The sequence below is a fragment of the Taeniopygia guttata genome, chromosome 8, assembly GCF_048771995.1.
Source record: "Taeniopygia guttata chromosome 8, bTaeGut7.mat, whole genome shotgun sequence".
NCBI classification, from domain to species: domain Eukaryota; kingdom Metazoa; phylum Chordata; class Aves; order Passeriformes; family Estrildidae; genus Taeniopygia; species Taeniopygia guttata.
In genome coordinates this window covers 28,402,075-28,420,264 of record NC_133033.1, presented here as the reverse complement: position 1 = coordinate 28,420,264, position 18,190 = coordinate 28,402,075, and the positions used below count along the sequence as shown (strand labels likewise).

General features: G+C 46.5%; 1 protein-coding gene across 12 annotated transcripts in view; it reads left to right on the top strand.

Annotated features, from left to right (window-relative positions):
* PACS2 (phosphofurin acidic cluster sorting protein 2) overlaps positions 1 to 18,190 on the top strand; it is a 76,612-nt gene that overhangs the window by 33,290 nt on the left and 25,132 nt on the right. For 4 of the 12 annotated variants that reach the window (XM_032749707.3, XM_072932876.1, XM_032749704.3 and 1 more), the window contains exons 4-16: positions 612 to 737; positions 2,767 to 2,929; positions 3,977 to 4,050; positions 4,798 to 4,878; positions 6,984 to 7,043; positions 8,312 to 8,469; positions 10,166 to 10,256; positions 10,979 to 11,056; positions 11,792 to 11,913; positions 12,405 to 12,540; positions 13,183 to 13,287; positions 14,698 to 14,804; positions 15,492 to 15,646. In XM_032749707.3, coding sequence (XP_032605598.3) covers positions 612 to 737; positions 2,767 to 2,929; positions 3,977 to 4,050; positions 4,798 to 4,878; positions 6,984 to 7,043; positions 8,312 to 8,469; positions 10,166 to 10,256; positions 10,979 to 11,056; positions 11,792 to 11,913; positions 12,405 to 12,540; positions 13,183 to 13,287; positions 14,698 to 14,804; positions 15,492 to 15,646 — 1,456 coding nt within the window. The remainder of the gene's footprint in view (positions 1 to 611; positions 738 to 2,766; positions 2,930 to 3,976; positions 4,051 to 4,797; positions 4,879 to 6,983; positions 7,044 to 8,311; positions 8,470 to 10,165; positions 10,257 to 10,978; positions 11,057 to 11,791; positions 11,914 to 12,404; positions 12,541 to 13,182; positions 13,288 to 14,697; positions 14,805 to 15,491; positions 15,647 to 18,190) is intronic. The other 8 variants (XM_072932873.1, XM_030279764.4, XM_032749705.3 and 5 more) reach the window with 6 other exon arrangements.

Genomic DNA, 18,190 nt, shown 5'->3' with positions numbered 1-18,190 from the left:
TAGTCTTACTCATTCCCTAATAGTCTCTGCTTGAATTCACAGCTGTCTCTTCCTGGGGACTTTCTGGAGGAGGTGTATAAACAAATGTATTTTCTTGTATGGAACATGCCTTGGGAGGATTTATGTCTTTGCAACATAACCTGGCAGTAGGACAGGTTTTTTTTTCTTGAATTAATTACTTAAAATACAACCAATTGAGAAGTGTCCTTGTGCTGTAGGGAAGACAGTGTGTCCTGCCAAGAGTGTGGGGGTCTGTGGCTGTCCCTACCACTGCCCACTACTTGTGCAAGGCAGCACCGAGGGCTCCAGTTCTGGGCATCCTCTAGCTGTTGGGGAAAGTGTCTCCTGGAGGCTGCTCATCTCCCTGGGCCCAGCCCTTCCCAAACTGAGCAGCTGCTCTGTGTGCCTGGATTGTGGTTTTGGGGTGCCCGTCTGAGCTGTTTGGGCAGAGTCTTCCCCCGGATAGTGAAGAATGGCACGCTGAGTGTGAGTGAGCTGCAGGCACTTAGGAAAGCCCTGGAGCTGTTCCTTAGGAATGGAGGTTATCCATGAAGCTTGGGAGATACTGTCAAGAAGGAAAATGAACTTTTTCACTGTGTTTCCCACCTCAGTACCCTCACTTCTTGAAGAGGGAAGGCAACAAGCTCCAGATCATGCTGCAGCGGCGGAAGCGGTACAAGAACCGAACCATTTTAGGCTACAAGACCCTGGCTGTGGGATGCATCAACATGGCTGAGGTGAGGTGCTCTTCACATAGTCTGTTTACACACGTAGGCATCTTCCCTTCTCTCCAAACCCACTGTTGTCACTTTCCTCATCGAGAAGTACTTGACAGGATTTCAAATAGCTGTCTTAATAGCTGCAATCAATATTCACAGGGCAATGCTTTAACCAGACTTTATTATTGAGTAATAATACCAAGTGTTTTCTGCCTCATATCTTAATAGCTAAAGCTTTCACAAGGATAGCTTGTGACCTTTTGAGGTTTTGTTATTGTTTTGTGGCTTTATTAGGGTTAGGGGGTCCAGATAAAAAAAGTGCAGAATGAGACAGAGTCACTTGGGCAAACCTTCCAAGCCTGAGAAGTGGTAAAGGTAAACCAAGATTTGCTGTGCTTCTCAGTGCCATGGTATGAGAGTTCAGGATTAAGTAATTTCTCTCATTTTGCGTGAAAAACTCTTGGCCATTGTTATTTCATGGCTGTTGGTAATTTAGGTGGAGCTCTATTCATGAGAAGTAAATGATAAAATTAATGCTGGAGTCAAGTATGGATAAATTATTCACAAAGGCTTTCTGAATGGCATAGCTCCATGCTTTGTTACTTCATGCCCTGCTTAATCTCTGCTGTTTCAGTGTCTGAGTGTTTAGAAATGGGCTTAGCAGTAGCAAGTTCAGTTTCACACCAATATTTTTCATCAGACTGCATTCTGTCAACAAATGACTTTTATCCAAAACAAGCCAGTGTTATGCTGTGGTGAGTTGTTATTATATTAAATAATTCACTCTAAAGACTGCTTCTCTTATGCGAGTGCAGCTTCCCTCAGCCTTGCGGTGAATGGTGAGCTCCTTGTTTGAATTGGCCAAGTGCATGGTGTTGCAGCTAACATTTTTCCTGTACTGTTTGATTTGATGGACAACCAGAATGTAAATACTGCTGTAAGGCAGAAAACATGTGGGCCCATTAATTAGAGTCATTGGTGAACTTCTAAGTGTTGGGCATTTGCTGCTGCTACATGTGGTTTTTCTTATGTCTGTTTGTAATGTCAGCTGACTGGGGTTAGAAGGTCAAAAATGTTCAAAGGTTCACCATGTTAGGAAATAGTTGCTCTCCAGCTCATCTGGAATATTTATGAAATTGAAGTCTTCATGAAAATGGATTTTACAAGCCCTCTCCCCCACTCTTTTGGAGTTTATAGGATGATGACCCCTAAACTCCACTGACTCATTTCTTTAAAAAAAAAAAAAAAAAAAAAAGTTCTCTTAAGCTGTTGAAGCAAAGCAGTGAATTGGAGTTGAGAGTGAGCAGTTTCAGGGCAGGGGAACATATGTTCCTCATCAGCTCAGGTCTGTTTAGTCCCTGGGAGGAGCTGACAGAGCAGCCTGGTGTGTGTTGGAAAGCTGCTGTGCAGGTGAAGGGATGTGCTCACTCATTCCGGTGGGGCAAGAGAAGATCACAAGATTCTGGGGAGAAACCTCTGAGCTGTGAGTGGCAAAGGAAGGAGAACCCTGCAACATGATGTCCCTCTGCCTCCACCACTGACTTATTTTTCATGACATGCTGCTTCATTGTCCAGAGGTGGTGGCCAGTTCCTCTGAGATTCATGTATCAGTAAGGATATTTTGCTTTAGGAGGCACTTTACATCTGTATCTCACTAAGAATTTTTGCTTTTACGCGCTCTTTTGCTGGGTTTTAAGACAAAATCAAGTTCCTTAATTAGGTGTTCAGAAGGTAGGTAACTTGATAATTCAAATCAGTACTGTGGGGGGGGAAGCAAATACATAGTAATGAGGTAGTCAAGTACTCTGCTTCAAGGATGAGCTAATCAACTGTTAAGCTCAGAATGTTTTTTGTTTCCTTCCATCACTTTCATTAGCAGTCAGATAAAATCTCAACTAGCCTTGTGGATTGCCTGCAAGTGGCTCCTGTGGTTACAAGGTCCTGGAAATGTAGAATAACTCCATTAAAATAAATAACTCTTGTAGTATGCAAATGATGCAAGTTTAAATACACTTAAATGCAGATTTGCTCTGCATTTCTGTCCCAGGTTATGCAGCACCCTACAGAAGGGGGCCAGGTTCTGAGCCTTTTCAGCAACATCAAAGAGGCTCCAGTGAAGGTGGCAGAAATCTGGATCTTCTCCTTGTCAAGTCAGCCAATCGACCATGAAGACAGCACTATGCAGGCCAGCCAGAAAATCAAGTCTACAGGTAAGAGTCCAACCACATTCTCTGAGGGCCAGTGTCTTCTTCAGCTAGCTGGAGTTAAATTACCCCACCTGGGCTTGGATGCTTCCTGGGACAAATGAGGACTGGTTTGCACAAGTGCTGTGTCTATAAGTGATCAGTGCAAAGAAAACCCACTCTGCAGAAGTGTTGCTGTGCAAGCAGGGAGTGTGACAGGAGTACGGGACTGAATTGTCAGAGCTTCTCCTGCACACCTGAGCCATCCAGCAAGGGTTGGCTGTGTCCTCACCAGTGCTCTCCCAGCATTACTGGTGAATGTTTTGAGAGCCTGTAGCTTCTCACCTGGCTATCAGTGTTGTATTCAGGAGATTCACATTTAAGCTACTCTTCCATCTTCTTTTTGAGTATTCTGCAATAAATTTCATGAACTTTAGATGAGACCTGCAAACTTGCAGCATGTTTTTCTGGGGATGATGGCCTGTCTTAACGAGTGTGAATCCATGATATTGTGCTCTGTATAAGGAGCACTGGGTTCAAATTTGTGGTGATGTTTTTATGTGGTTCCAGCCCTTTGCTCACTGCTGCAAGAGTGACCTGCTGCAGGTAGTGCACGTGGTTGTTTGTGTGTGGTTGCCTGGGGCCGGGCAGCTCACCTGAAAGGTCATTCCCATAAAGATTTTGTCATGTTTCACTTGCCTCTTTAAGTCAGTTATGCACATGTTAGGGGGAAAAGTAATTTCCCATGTGGAGAACCTCTTTACTTGCTGCTGTCTGCCAGGTGGTTAGCACTTTCCAAGAGGAAGTTTCCTCCTCCTACTAAAAGGAGGAGGTGCCTTATCTGTGTCCTAGTGCTTCCTTCTTACTGGGTGTGTTTCTCCTCATTCCTTTCCTCCAGATGATTCCCGTCCCACTGGTTCTGGCACGGATAGGTGCCTGCTAGTTTATCTTCTCCTTGTGTGCCTCCTTTCTTGATTTGTGGCTTTATCTGGCCTTTTCTGCTCCTGAGATGAGACTGTGCCCTCACCTTAAAGGAGTTTCACAGGATCTTTCCCCTCTTTCCTTCCCTTTCAGACAACTATTCCGAGGAAGAGTACGAGAGCTTCTCTTCTGAGCAGGAGGCCAGTGATGATGCCGTACAGGGCCAGGTACTGTTCAGGGCATGGCTTCTCCCTGAGAGGGCTCAGTGGAGCATGTGCACTCCCAGCTCCTGCCTGAAACTAAAAGCCTGTTTCTGTATCTAAACCACACCAGTGCGAGACTGTTACCAAGTGTTCAGATGCAGTGGAGAAGGCCTGCACAGTAACCCATTTCTTCTACCATGCTGTGATTTATCTGTTCACATGTTTGGACTTGAGCTCCTTGGAAAAACATTGGCATCCTTGTGCTTCTCTGCTTAATGGTCAGGGCATCATTTGATTGCTTCTATAGTGCTGGCTGAATTCAAAGAGCCCACATGGATCCCCAGCTGTAATTAAATGGCCAGTGGGGTCCGAGGCAGCCTTTAGTGTTTAATACCTTTTGCACAACAGGTCCTTATGGAGAGTCCCCTGACTAGATGTGAGATGCTTTTGAGTTTGGGTCTTACTTGCCTTCAGACTCTGGCATCACCTGTCAGAGGGTACTGAGACAGGGACCCACCAAAATGTGGGGCTGAGACTGTCCTTGTTCCTTGAATGTAGGGATAGGGCTGTTTTGCTTCTCCACGCTGTTATTCCTGTCCCTGCTGACCTGTCTCACTTCCTTTTCCCTCTGCCATCATAACTGCAATTAAGACAAAAATGCTGGATGCCTGGAAGACACAGCAGCAAGTTCAGCTTGCTAGAAAGAACATTTTTAAATGCTCATGTGTCACAGAATCACAAAGATAACACGGGAATCCTCTTTCTGTTCAGGATTTGGATGATGATGAGTACGAGATGGGGAAGCCCAAGAAGCAGCGGAGATCGATAGTAAGAACGACGTCCATAACCAGGGTCGGTGGAAATTAGTTTTACTAACACTGATGGGGTTTGGCCAGGATGTGCAGTGCATGTGGCTTGTAGGAGACCAGACGCGCTGGCCCAGCATGGAGCCTGGGGACATGGTCACAGCATGTGAAGAGCTAGAAAAAGCAGCCAGTTCAGGCAGTGGGACCATCCAAGGTGTGTGCATGTCATGAGTGTCCCTTGGCTGCAAGGGTAAGGAGCTCCAAAAATCATGCAAGTCTATGAAATTCCACCCCGATGAAGAAACCAGTGCAGGATCCATGCTCATGTAAGTCCTGGAAGTAGCTCTAAGTGAAGGAAAGCTCTCCTATTTGTGCTCTGTGTGGGAGAGGCCAATGAGAGGTTCTCAAAATGAAGTGGTTTAGTCAGGGGTTGGAGCTTGGTGGGTAAACTTCAGGTAGTGCATGTGCTGCTATGGCAAAAAAAAAAAAAATAGCTGGATATGATATATATAGAAGCTTTAGAAAGATGCATGTGGCTGTCCACCCTTCCCCACAAGCATGGGTGTGCCTGCAAAGCTGCACATTTGTGGAGCAGGGACTTGTGCTTCACCATACCATGGTCTAAGGCTGTTTCTGAAATCCATGTTTTGATGAGGTCTGAAATAAACCCTGTTTTGACCTGAATCTGTTACTATAAAGATCCTTTCTGTGAGACCAGGAGTGTCCTAGTTTGTACCCTTGGTGTCCATATTGTTTTGAACAGTGACCAGTCAGGACAAAATCCACCACTTGGTATTAAGCAAGGAACTCTTTAAGAGGAATGCCCTTCTAGCCCTGACCTCAAAACTGATGCTGAAGTTCCAGCTGGTGCAAAACTGGGTTTGGTGATGCCAGTTAAGTTACCATCAGCCCAGCTCCAAACCAGATCTGCTGTCTGTGAAACCATTCAGGCCAACAAACAGCCTTGCCATGTCACCCTAGCTGCTGCATGTTGAGTGTCCCGTGCTCCGTGGGCTGCTGGACTGGCCCCAGGTGTTTTCATGGATGGCTTTGCTTCACACCCTGAGCCAGAGGAGAACTTTTACTATTGTGAGAGTATCTCAGCCTCAGGGATGCATTGGGGACAGAAACAGGGCTGTCTTGGGAGAGTGTGCTGGATTTATTTCACCTAAGCTTCAGCTGTCTAGAAGGTGGCTGCAGCTGCAGGATAGGAGTGCAGAGATAAAGGGTGCAGTTTGGGGTCTGTGTGAAGTGTCTGAGGCCAGAGTTGGGAGTAGGCAGTTGGACTTGCAAGACGTCGTGAGAGTCGGCAAATGAGCAACTTTCTTCACCTCAGAGTGGCCTGGTGCCAGGCATTTCCTTCTCTTTCCTCCTGACACAAGGATGCCACCTCAGATGCTCTGTATCAGCACTGAGACCTGGGCCCTTCTTGAGAATGTGCACCTCTGGTCTGTCAGTGACAGGCAGAGAAGGGCTGAGCGAACCTCAGCTCTTCGATCCTGCAAAAGGGGAGCACATGGAGGTGAGCAAGCACAAAGGGAGGGCAGCAGTTTGCCTTGTGTTGTTCTGGCCTTGGTTTCTGCTGTGTCCAGGATCTGGGAGAATGACTCGAGAAACCTTTGTGTGATGGGGCAAGTGCTGAGGATAAGTGCCACAGCTTTTCACCAGCGCTGCTAGTGAAATAAATCAACCTGCCACACAAACTCCTGCAAAAAAACCCCCATGATTTATGGTAAAAATCACATTGTTCTTGGGGTCAGTGGGTAGTTGTCTATGTTGGCTCAGCCTTGTTAAGAATCAGAAAGGTTGACTGTCAGGTGTTTTCCAGGACGATATCAAAAAGGTGCAGGGAGGTGATCTGGCAGAGAAAAATTGCTATCCATTGTGTGTCCAACCAAAAGTGGAGTGCCATCTTTTAGATTTACAGTGCTCAATGGAGTGGGACCTACCATTGGTGGTAATGAAGTTATCATAGGTGTGGAAAAGCTGATTTCAGGGTAAGAACAGCAGAGAGGTGGTCTGTGGTGCCAGGTGTTGTTTGATTTTAAACAGCAGTGTAGCATCAGTGTCAGATTTGTCTGGCTTTTTGCAGACTGGGAGAAGACTGCTCACTTAATTCTTAACTTATGTAAAAGTGTCTTTAATTTGCAGCAACAAAACTTCAAACAGAAGGTTGTGGCATTGCTGAAGAGGTTTAAAGTGTCTGATGAGGTGAGTAATTCCTTCTGTAAACCTTTCCTGCCTTGTGTGCTGCCCTCTGCTTGATGCATCTTGCTTTAGTCTTCAGGAACACTCCCCTGTTTCCTCCTGTTCCCTTCATTTTGTTTTCAGGTCCACAGTGGATGTGACCTTTCCTTACACCCTGGCCTTTCAGGGAGGCTTGAGGGCCAACTTCTGAATGTCAACAAGCATTTTTTGTAGATGAAGTTTTATCAAAAGTGGATTTTGGCAGCTATGTGCGAACCCATTAGTTTTGCAAATCACTTTGAAATTATCTTTCAAATTATCTTCTTTCCGTTCAAAGGAAAGCAGTCCAAATGGTGTGTATTGCTTGTGAAGTTAAAGCCCAGCCTGTTTGATCATCTTACTAGAACAGCCAGGCAGGACATGAAAAACTTGGATAGGGAGCTCTATCCACAAGAGTCAGCTGCTGGGTCACAGCAGAAAAGGATGGAACTGATCCAAACCCCAAGAAACCTGTGCAACATTAAGTATCGAATACAAAAGTCGTTAACATCTCCTTTGGCTGTGTGCTGATTCTGTGGCCTGTGGGAAAGAGTAACTCCTCATGCTTCCTTACTCTTCCAAGCAGTCCTGTTGGCTTTGCTGTTCTTCCCAAGTCAGCTCAGCAGAGTCAGCACCCACAGCTGAGAGCTCAGGCAGCCTAGCTGCTGCTTTTTTTTGGAGCTGCCACTCCAAAAGCAAGCTCTGGACAGGGCACAGCCCCTGCTTGCTCCGGTGTGTGTGTAAAGCAAGTTCGATGTGAGGTATTTGCTCTCCTGGCCTCGGCCGTGGCAGCTGATCCTCGTCCGAGTTTCAGGCGCCTCCTGTGGACATTTTTGGGTATCATATCAGGAGGTGTCAAGGCTGCTTTTTCAGTAAAACTCAATACATGCTGTTCCCAATACTGTTGGGAATACTGGAATTTTGTACTGGTTCTAGGAAAACTGAGATTCCTTTGGAGCTTTAAAGCTTTTAGGATAGGGTTTATAGGATAGGGTTGAATACTGGACATAACCAGTGGCATGCTCATGGATGCCTAGTCCAATATGTAACTCCTGCTTAACTAGGCATTGACAAGCTTGATCCAAGACAAGCATTTCTCATATGAGTAATGTTCCTCGGATATAGTATCCTAGCACCAGGAATAGACTCTTACTCCCAGGAATGGTGTACTGCAGTCGTGGGGACAGCACGGGTGATCTGGGATCAGTCTGGCTCCTAGCAGAGCTGGTGATGCCTGTTTTTGTCCTGTGTAGGTTCTGGATTCAGAGCAGGACCCGGCAGAGCATGTTCCAGAGGTGGAGGAGGATTTGGACCTTCTGTATGACACGCTGGATATAGAGAATCCCAGTGACAGCGGGCCAGAAATGGAGGATGATGACAGTGTCTTGAGCACGCCAAAGCCAAAGTTAAAGTAAGTGTGAGGCAGCTTATGCTGGGCCAGAGAGAGACCATGTATAATGCCAGGTGTTGGTTTTATTCCCAACCTTCTGTGCTCTTTTTTCCCCTCCTGACGTGGTGGTGTTAGAATGGGAGTGACATCTTGTGATCTAGAGGTAGGGTGTGTGGGGTCTGACTTTCCTTCAGTCCCAGTTCTTCCTTGTTCCCTTTGCAGAGGTTCTGCTGCCCTGCCACCTGAGCACAGGGAACGAGTTGGTGGCAGGCAGGCAGAGAGTTGAACTGTACACAGTGTTTTGAAGAGGTAGTAGAAACAGGAAGGAAATGTGTGCTAAGGCAGGAGTAGAGACAGGCATGAACAAGGCACACTGTCTTTCTGGAAAGACCTTTCCTGTAGTAACACCCTGTGTGAAAAGAGAGTCTTTGCAGGGGTTAAGGAAGCAGAGCTGCAGGAAACAAATGGATTCCTCAGGGCTCAAAGGCACTGACTGCAGCACATGTGGATGTTCTTAAAGAGCTCAGTCCCAGCACTGTGGAGCTGAGCTGGGGGTTGCTGGCTCGGGGTCTCAAGCAGATGCAGAGCCCTGAGCTAGCAGAGCTGTGTCACACTCTGCTCAATAAAGACTGAAAACGTGAGACTGAGCTGCACTCGTGCTTCTGGCTGGTGCGTGGTTGCATGCTCAGGCTCTCAGTGTGTGATGGCTCTGAAACAAAGAGTTATGGCACTGACCACTGCAGCTGGTCAGTACAGCATCTGCTAAATCTGCTAATTACCAGATGTTGTTATATCCTCATTAATGTTGAATAACTTTGTTGGGCTAAGAATAGGTTCTGAGTCTGGAGAGAGCTGTTCCCTGTCAGTGAGCCAGAAGGTGTCAAGGATAGACTGGGGCAGCAGTGGAAATGGTGGGGCTGGTGGCATGTAAAGCTGTTTGGTGCTTAACCCAAGATACCAGCCAGCTGGTTGGCCCTGCCTTGAAGGGATTTGAAAACAGATGTGTTGTGGTAAGCAGTTACTTTGAAACAAGCCAAAATGTTCTACTTTGCACACTGGGAGTTAATATCCTGTTCTCTGGAGCTGAGGAGCAAACTGTGCTGGGTGGGATATGTGATTGCTGGAGTAATGCTGGAATAAGAACGTATTGTGTGTGGTCCTGGGGAGACACACTGTAGTTTTCCAGGTCCAGTTCTGGTGTTCATATCTTGAAGAGGATGTGATAAGTGTTGATGCCTTTGAGGCAGGTTCTTCCCATGACAAGAAAAAATCAGTTCCTTACGTTGTAATTGAGTCTTGCAGCCTGATGTGATGAGCTGCCTTTTGAGTGGAAGCACAATCTGATTGTGTGTAGTACCTTATCTTACTAAGCAAATGTGTAATTGGAGCCTAGGGCTGGCAGCCAAATCCAGATGCAAGCTGGAAACAAAATGCATATTAAGAATCACCCAGGAGGAGAGTGTTGGGGTGTGGGGGAAGAAGTAATTCTACTTGCTGTATGTCAGTCAGAAGCTAGATTCAGGAATGCCTGGACTTTCTGGCTTCTCTTGCTGTCCTGGACACCCTCCTCTCCTTTCAAAAGTAGCCTATTTTACTGGAACCATTGGGGAGCAGTAAACTCTTCTGGGAACTGTTGTGATGCTTTGCTCTGAGTGTGGTAGACTTGCCCTGTCAGTGATTTTTGTAATTAGAAATGGGTTTTACTTTTCTTATTCAGACCTTACTTTGAAGGACTTTCACACTCCAGCTCTCAGACAGAAATTGGTAGCATCCACAGCCTCAGGAGCCAGAGAGAGCCACCAAGTCCTGTAAGTCACATTTCAAGTGTTACCTCTCTGCACTGTCTCTAGTTGCATGTGTAAATTAAACACCTTCTCTTCTAATTCCCTCCACCCCCCAAAGATTTGGATGCAGAGATACAAATTTTCTGCTAAGAAAGCCTGTTTGCACTTTTTGAGAATTGGGGATTTTTTTGGCCAGTTTGAGGTTTTTGTTTTGTTGGTTGGGTTGTGTTTTTTGTTTGTTTTTTTTTTTAAATGCAAATATCATATTAACTCAAGGGTGCATCTTCAGGTTAGGTATTTGAATACTTGCTGATGGTGTGAATAGCTTCAGATTCCTGTGCCTGAAATGACTGCCAGGATGGGAGATGTTGCCTGGGGGTTTTAAGGACTTCCTAGCACTCTGTGGAGGAAGCTTTTCTTTGCTGTTGTTGGGGTATTTTTCCTGGTGGCTGACAGTGAATGGTCAGGGGCAGCTCAGTTGCTTTTCATTCACTCGTGATTGGGCATAAAGTGTCAGTCCCATCCCAGAGCATTTCAGTGACTCTCCTGTGTGTTGTGCATCAGCTTTGCCACATCCCACCGTGATGCGTGCAGTGTTGCTGTGAGCCGGGAGCACTGCTGGCCATACTGCAGAGCTGTGTGATATTTAAATGGAAAAAAGCCTCTCTTCTGAACAGCCTGACCCAGAGAGTGTGGCTGGAAATGGTGCTGGTGCTAAACCTCCTGTGGATTTTTCTTCTCTCAAGCAGGTAGAAGTGCCTGAAAAGACAAAGAGTCTTGGAAGCAAACATGCAGGCGACAGTGTTTCTGACATTGTCCCTTATGTAAGTTGAAAATGCACTTGTTGACTTTCCTTCTGTCAGTTTGGGAGTAAGCTGTGGGCTGCATCCTGTGGGCTGCGTCTGTCTGTCCATATAGCTGCACATGCAACACAACTTCCACGGGTAACATCAGCTGCAGTGAAGATAGCACTGAGTTCTCCTCCTGGCCTTAGTTTGGAGCTTCTTGTCTTTCAGCCTTTTGCAGATGAAATGCTCTATTTGACCTTTTGTTCAAACAGCCTGAGGAAGGCTGGTCCAGTGTTTGCTACCGAGCACGTAAAGGATGCTCAAGGCTGTTGCATTTTATCAGACAGAAGTATTACTTTAAGCTGAGTTGGTAATAATCAAGCTGGTCCTGGGGTAAAAATCCCAAAGCTCAAGTTGTTCTGCTGGGAATGTGGGGTGTGTAGCATTTCTCTCATGTCTTTCTCACTTAGCTAGTTCGTTTGGATAAGATGCATTTAGCTGCATTGCATGAGGAGGCATGTCCCTGGCTTTGAGCTGTGAGAGTGCCTGTTCCAAACAGCATATCTGAACACCTTTCCTACCTCCAGCTCCCTTGTGAGGCAGAGATGGGAACAGGTAGCCCCAGATAGCCACTACTGGTTTCCCCCTTTTGGCAGTGAGGAGGATGTCTGGAAGAGGCAGGCTCAATGTGCCCCAGCCTGAGCTGAGCTCCTAAGGTGAGACAGAGGGGAGGGTTTGTTCCTGGTAACTCTGTTCCCTGTGTTTTTGCAGGAGTCTAACCAGCAAGCTGAAGTCCAGGAGGCTGAACTCCCCACTCCAGATGTGTTTGTGGAGAAGCTCCCACCCAGCGGGAAGATCACAAAGACAGAGTCCCTCATCATCCCGTCCACCAGGTACAGGGGACAGGGCTGTGCCTGCTGCACTGCTCAGGAAGTCATGGACTTCCTAGGCTTTGGTCAGGGCGGCAGTAAGCTGCAAGGACACCCTCCCTGTATTTGGGCACTTAAGCCAAGGGTCTGGAGCACTTAATAAATGAATACCCAGAGGTATTCTGTGGTGCTTTGGCATGTGTGACTGGAGTTTTCCTGGCTGGATCTTATGATGCTGGTGTAGCACTAGCAGAGAGGTGGTGTGGGTGTTAGCACAGGCTGTGGAAGTCATCCTGGGACTCCTGGGAATGTGCTGAGCTGTGAGCTGTGCTGTCAGAAGCAGAATCATCCAGGCTCAAGCTAGCTCAGATCTACGTGCAGAATTCCCCAGTCCTTCTGCTGGCATCACTGACTGCCGGCCTGGGCGAGGGGGATCTGGGGGCTGTGTCTCACTCACAAGTGTGCCCGCCCTGGGAATGTAAGCACATTCTGACAATGTAAGCACGTGTCTGCAGCAGGTCTGAAGGGAAGCAGACGGGGCGCCGGGGCAGGAGCACGTCCCTGAAGGAGAGGCAGCCGGTGAGGCCGCAGAACGAGAGAGCCAACAGCCTGGACAACGAGCGCTCCCCGGACACCCGGCACCACCTACAGGTGTGCACCACACTGCTGGCCCTCCAGCCACTCAGCTTTCCTCTTCTCCACTGTCTCCTCTTCCTTCTGGTTCAAGCTCTGTCCCTGCTGGGAAGGAACTGGGTCCTGCAGCTTCAGGAAGGAGGGAATTTATGTCTTGGCTAAAATTTTATCTTCCATCCAGTCTGGGGTTTGCCAGCTTGTAGCTTTGTCAGCCAGCCATAAACTCAAAACACTGGAACAGATTGTTAGAATGAGAAATGAATAGGGGTATGTTGAGGAATTACTCCTTTGAAATAAAGCAGATTGCTAGGGACTGATTTGTGCACAGCATATGTGCCATGCTTTTGTTAGCTCTGGGACTCACTTATTTCCTTCCTTGAAAGAGATTGTTCCTGGCTTTTATGAATCTTAAGTTCCTGGGCTGCTGTTAGTTGGTATAAAGTGATGTAAGTAAAAGTGCAAGGCAGAAAGAGTAATGGCCAGCAAATTCATGGTGGCTAATTCTGAAGAAGCTGCAGAGTGTCAGGCCCAGCAGCCCAGTGTTCCTTTGCTGATGGGGTGACTGGCCAGCATGCACATCAATTGCAAGAGCTGGAGCTGGTGGTTTGGTGGCTAGAGCTGACACCTCTTACTGTTCCTTCTCTGTGTCTTTATTTCCAGATCCCCAGGAAAACTGTGTATGATCAACTGAATCACATCCTGGTTTCTGATGACCGGCTACCAGAAAACATTATTCTTGTCAATACATCTGACTGGCAAGGCCAGGTAAGGACAGGAGACATTACCTGGAGCACAGTTCTCCTGCACTGTTCTTCCTCAGGAATAGACAGGCCTTGAGCTCTGCACTAACCAAGCAGGTTCTGCTGCCTGCAGAGTGCTCAGTGCCCACAGGCTGGATTTCATCTGGCCAGGAGATGCTGGGATCTTACAAAGCTTTGCCACCTGAGCCTTTGCACAGAGGTGTTTTCTCCTCCAAGTAGTGCCATTCCTTCTGGTTAGCAGCACATTGGGAATATGGCAAAACCCTTGCACTCAAAAGCCTCCTCAGCTGTGGTGGACTGGGACAAACGAAGCAGAGAGGTCTGACTTTGTGGTGGTTTAGGCTGAGATTTCTGAGCACAGGTGGTGAGCAGGAGAAAATATTTTGGATCAGCTCTGTAGCATGTACATGTGCCTGTGACTGCTGACTTCAGGAATCACCCCATCCTTGCTGAGTGATAGTTGTTTTAAGGAGAACCCTTAGTAATACTTTCTTTTGCTGACGGCATGGAGCAGTTTGTTACAAGTTTGGAACAAATTTTGCTCCTTTTAGAACCTTATTTAAGAAAGCAATAAAATATATATGGAAAAGGCCAATGAACATGTGCTGGATAGCCGTTGCCTGGGGAACTTGTGCCAAGCTTGTGGAATTATATTGTCTGGTTTGGCTTCTTGCTTCTGGAAGAACTAGGTTCTCAATGTGGTAGAGAGCAAAAATACCATCTGAGCTACTGGTTCCTCTTTCTCTATACTTGGAAGACAGAGAAATGCCTTCTAGAGACAGACAGAAGATATTCTAGAACATCTTCCAGGGGTTCTAGCAGCTTGTGCCTGCAGTAGCAGAGGGCATGAAGGATATGGACTGAGGTGTATAGATTAGTCATGCAGAAATTGAAAGTGTGAGATAATTACTGAGTGCCATAATTATGTCCATGTGTACCTGAGGTGTGTGGTGTCCCCATCACCTGCATGGAGGGGAAACAGTCCCTCATGAGGAGCCTGTGTGTGGTAGCACCTTCCCTTTCTTCGGTGTTTAAGGGTGGGCAGAGCATTGCATTTCTTTAAAATGGAAATCAGAGAGATGCAGCTGCACTTCCAGAAGCAGGCAGGTAAACAGTGTCTGCTCTGTGAATGGTCTGCTGGCCCTTCCCTCTGTGGCTGTAAAAAGTGTGCTGCATGTCTGGGACATGATGGTGTGTCTGTCAAGAAGATGTTGCTGTTTTTCTAGAAGGAGAAATTTCCTTTGGCTGTTGTGCAGGGAGGAGGCATTTGTGAAATAGCCATATCACCTTCAGACACAGGGAGAGTGCCCAGGAGTGGATGTGAAATACCCAGGAGATTGGGGGAGGCACATTTTCTTCTTGTGATAAACTGTACCAAAAGATAGGACTAAGAAGTCTTCTGTTCTCTCCTCAGTACCTTTCAGATGTTTTGCAAAAGCACACCTTGCCAGTGGTCTGCACATGTTCCTCTGCTGATATTCAGGCAGCTTTCAGCACAATTGTCTCCAGGATACAGAGATAGTAAGTTCTCACCTTGTTTGTGTTGTCTCAGCCCTAAAAGCCTCTCAGCTCCTGTGCCCCAGGACTCAGGGAGTTAATTTCTCAGATGCTGTATGAAACCTTTGCAATCTGCTCTCCTGAAGTCAGAACTGTGTGGCTCTTTAGCACTCGCCACCCCTCAGGGGACTGCTGTTCTGCCTGGAGTGGGGGCATGCAAGTCACCAACAGCATTGAACATCAGAGGCTGTGCCTTGGGGGCAGCCTGGTGGCCAGGGGCATGCAAAACAAATCAGGGGGTTTGAAATAGTTCTTGCTCTCCCTTCCAAGCAATTCCCAGATTCATTCCTCAGTTCCTAAAGGCACTCCCTACTTACCTGCTGAGGGCTGTGGGTACCTGAGTGTGTTCTCTGACCTAGCAGTTAGTAGCTACATCCTAACCTAGTCAGTTGAGCCCAGCCCTTTAGAATATCAAAATGTGCAAAAGAAGGAGCAGAGAGACCAATTAAGAAATTACTGAAGGATGTTGTATTTTATTAATAATGTTTTAAGCTGCTGAGAATCATTGCAATATTGCCTTGTGTATTGAACAAAACTGTCTTCTCTGTTTTCTGCTATAATTGTTATTAACCAGTTGTTTTTTTTGCTGCTTGCTCTGAAATACTTGGTTGAAGGCACAATTACAAATATGTTTCCTCTTTTTCTGTCTAGCTGTAACTGCAATTCACAACCTCCAAACCCAATTAAAATTGCAGTGGCAGGAGCCCAGAATTACCTCAGTGCCGTGCTGAGGCTCTTTGTAGAGCAGCTGTCTCACAAAACCCCCGACTGGCTCGGATACATGAAATTTCTGATCATCCCTCTAGGTAAATAAGGAATGGTGTTTCTTCAGAGGAAGGGGAATGGGTGAAATCTGCTGTGTTCCCTCAGGAGAGGCCTTTCTGGAGCTTTGGCTATAAGTTAAATGAGGCAAATTGTTACATGACTGTGTAGTGCTGGTGTTGCTGCTCTTGTGTGAGTGGATTTCACCTGTAAGTTCCTGATGCCAAGTCTGCTTGTAAGCCTTTTGTTTGAAGCAAGGAGTTAAGTAATTCCTCCCCATACAGGGAGACTCTTATGTACAGAATGTTGTTCTGGAAACCCTTTTCCCTGGCTGAAATGTTAAATTCAGTGGGCACCACATTTCCCAAAGCAATAACTGTTCTGGCCTCCCTGGGCTTGACTCAGAAAATGTTAAGAGGAGGGGTAGAAAATTTTTAAAAGGCTCTGAAACTGCTGAGAATTTGAATTATTCAAATTACATGCATCTCTTGACCTTTACTTTTCGTACTGGTCTGCTCAGGTTTTTCCCTCAGTTTTCCAACATTTTATTTCTGCCCTTCCAGCAGCTCAGTAAGCCTGCCTGGCTGGAACGTTCCCCAGCTTGGATTGCTTGTGGTGAGGGAAGTAGAGTGCACTGATAGCAGGACCAGGGGTCCTGGTGTAGTCAGAAACATGAGGAATGTTGTGGTGGCGAGGCCTGGGAAGCAGGAGAGTCACTACTGCTGTGGGCAGGGACATCTGGGCACTGCTGGTGTGCTCCAGGGCTTGACTTGTGTGGACAGAGCACTTAAGTGATATAAGCAACAGAGCACTTGAAAAGCAGTTTTTGCCCGTGTTTTCCAGTTTTCTGGGTTTGTGGGCAGCTGATGGCAGTTCCTGTGGGAATCAGAAGCTGCTGCCCAGCACCATGAACACTGGGGTTAGGCTGTCCATTCAGTGGTGGCATTTGCAAAAGTTAAAAAAAAAAAGGCAGAGGAAAATAACTGGATCCTTCTGTAAAAAAAGGCATTTAGTTTCCAAAGTGCTTGGCAGGAAGAGAAGAGAGAGCCCTTTAGGGAGTAAAAACAACAACAAAAAAATAATTTCTGCAAGGTTAAATGTGCTTTGAATGAGAATCTGTGTCTGAGACTTCGCTGCTCACTTGCTGACTGTCTCCTGGCCTCAGAAGAAGAGTTTTGTGTCCTGCACTTTTTAATTATCTGAAAATACTCTCTCTTTGAAAGTGAAACATAAGATATAGCTAGTGTTTGGGTTTAGGTTGGTTTTTTAATCTTAAAACTTTGTTTTGTAATCAAAAAAGAAAAAATTTAACCAGGCACTTTGATAATTAAATGCTTTAGAACTGTGAATTCTTTTTAGATTGTACTTTAAATATAGAAACTTCTCTAACAGGATCTTTTCCATAGAAGTCTGCAGTATTTCCTGATTGGATCAAGTGCTTATTTCTGGCCAGCTCTCTGGCAGTTCATTAAAGTGATTGAGGAGCCACCTCTCATTTCTGACAATTGAAAAAGCACCAAAGACAGAATGTGACCATGCCATAAATGTCTTAAAGGAAAAGCCTCTCTGCTGCTTGCAATACCTTTGATCTGGGGTTGGTGGGCTTTTTCCATGGACGGTTTTACCTTCTGATTCCACAAGTACACACTCCAGTGACAGAAGGGTCAACCTGCAGTGGTTTATTAGCAATCACAAATGCTCAGTGCCTGCAAACACATGACCTGGGAGATTCACTCCTGCTCCATGCCCCTAATTCCATGGCTGTAAGACTCTTTTGCTGTCTAAACCACTATATCAACAGCTGAAAAGGGGAAAATAAAATATTGGGGGTTATTTTGGCTGTTTGAGGTATTTTAACATTTTATGTAGCTCCTGTGGGTAGGACTTCCTGGGAGCCTTGCTTTGACTGCTTGTTTCCAGGTGCAGTGTATGGGAAAGCTTCTCCAGTACACAGTGCAGAGCTGTGCTGTGTGCACTGCTCAAAACTCCACTGCAGGGGAAATGATGGGTCCCAGTCTCTACTGACACTGAGGGCAGCTCAGAGGGACCTCTTGCTTTCACCTCTTTTTTGCTTTCACCTCTCTTTGAAGGCTGGAAATCAGCTTGGAGGTTTGGAGCACTGATACAGTGGTTTTATTGTTTGGGGTTTTTTTCCACCAGAGCTTTCCTGGACCATGGTGAGTACACTTCAGCAGCTGGGGTCATCTTGGAGAGATTTGTCAGGTTTCCAGTTATCAGCTGGTGACTCAGCTGTCTGCAAGTGTGGCTTGGTGTGCAGGAAGGATGGAAATAATGTGATTAAGAGGAGTTCTGAGGCTGCTTCGTGGCTGAGTGTAAGTGTGCAGGGCTGGTGCTGAACATGACTGCCAGGTGGTGACTGGGCAGGGTGATCCTGGCACACCTTTTCTCCTGTGTAGAGGTAGTTGCTAGGGGGTGTTGTCTCTTTTGGGGACACAGATGGCGTAAAATGAAGGTGGCAGCTTTTTACCACTTGAACGCTTTCCCTGTCCTGCTCAATGTAAGTATGAAGTTGGATCCCCATGCAGGGCTGGAGGCTGGACACAAAAAGCTTCTGCAAGGAGGTATTT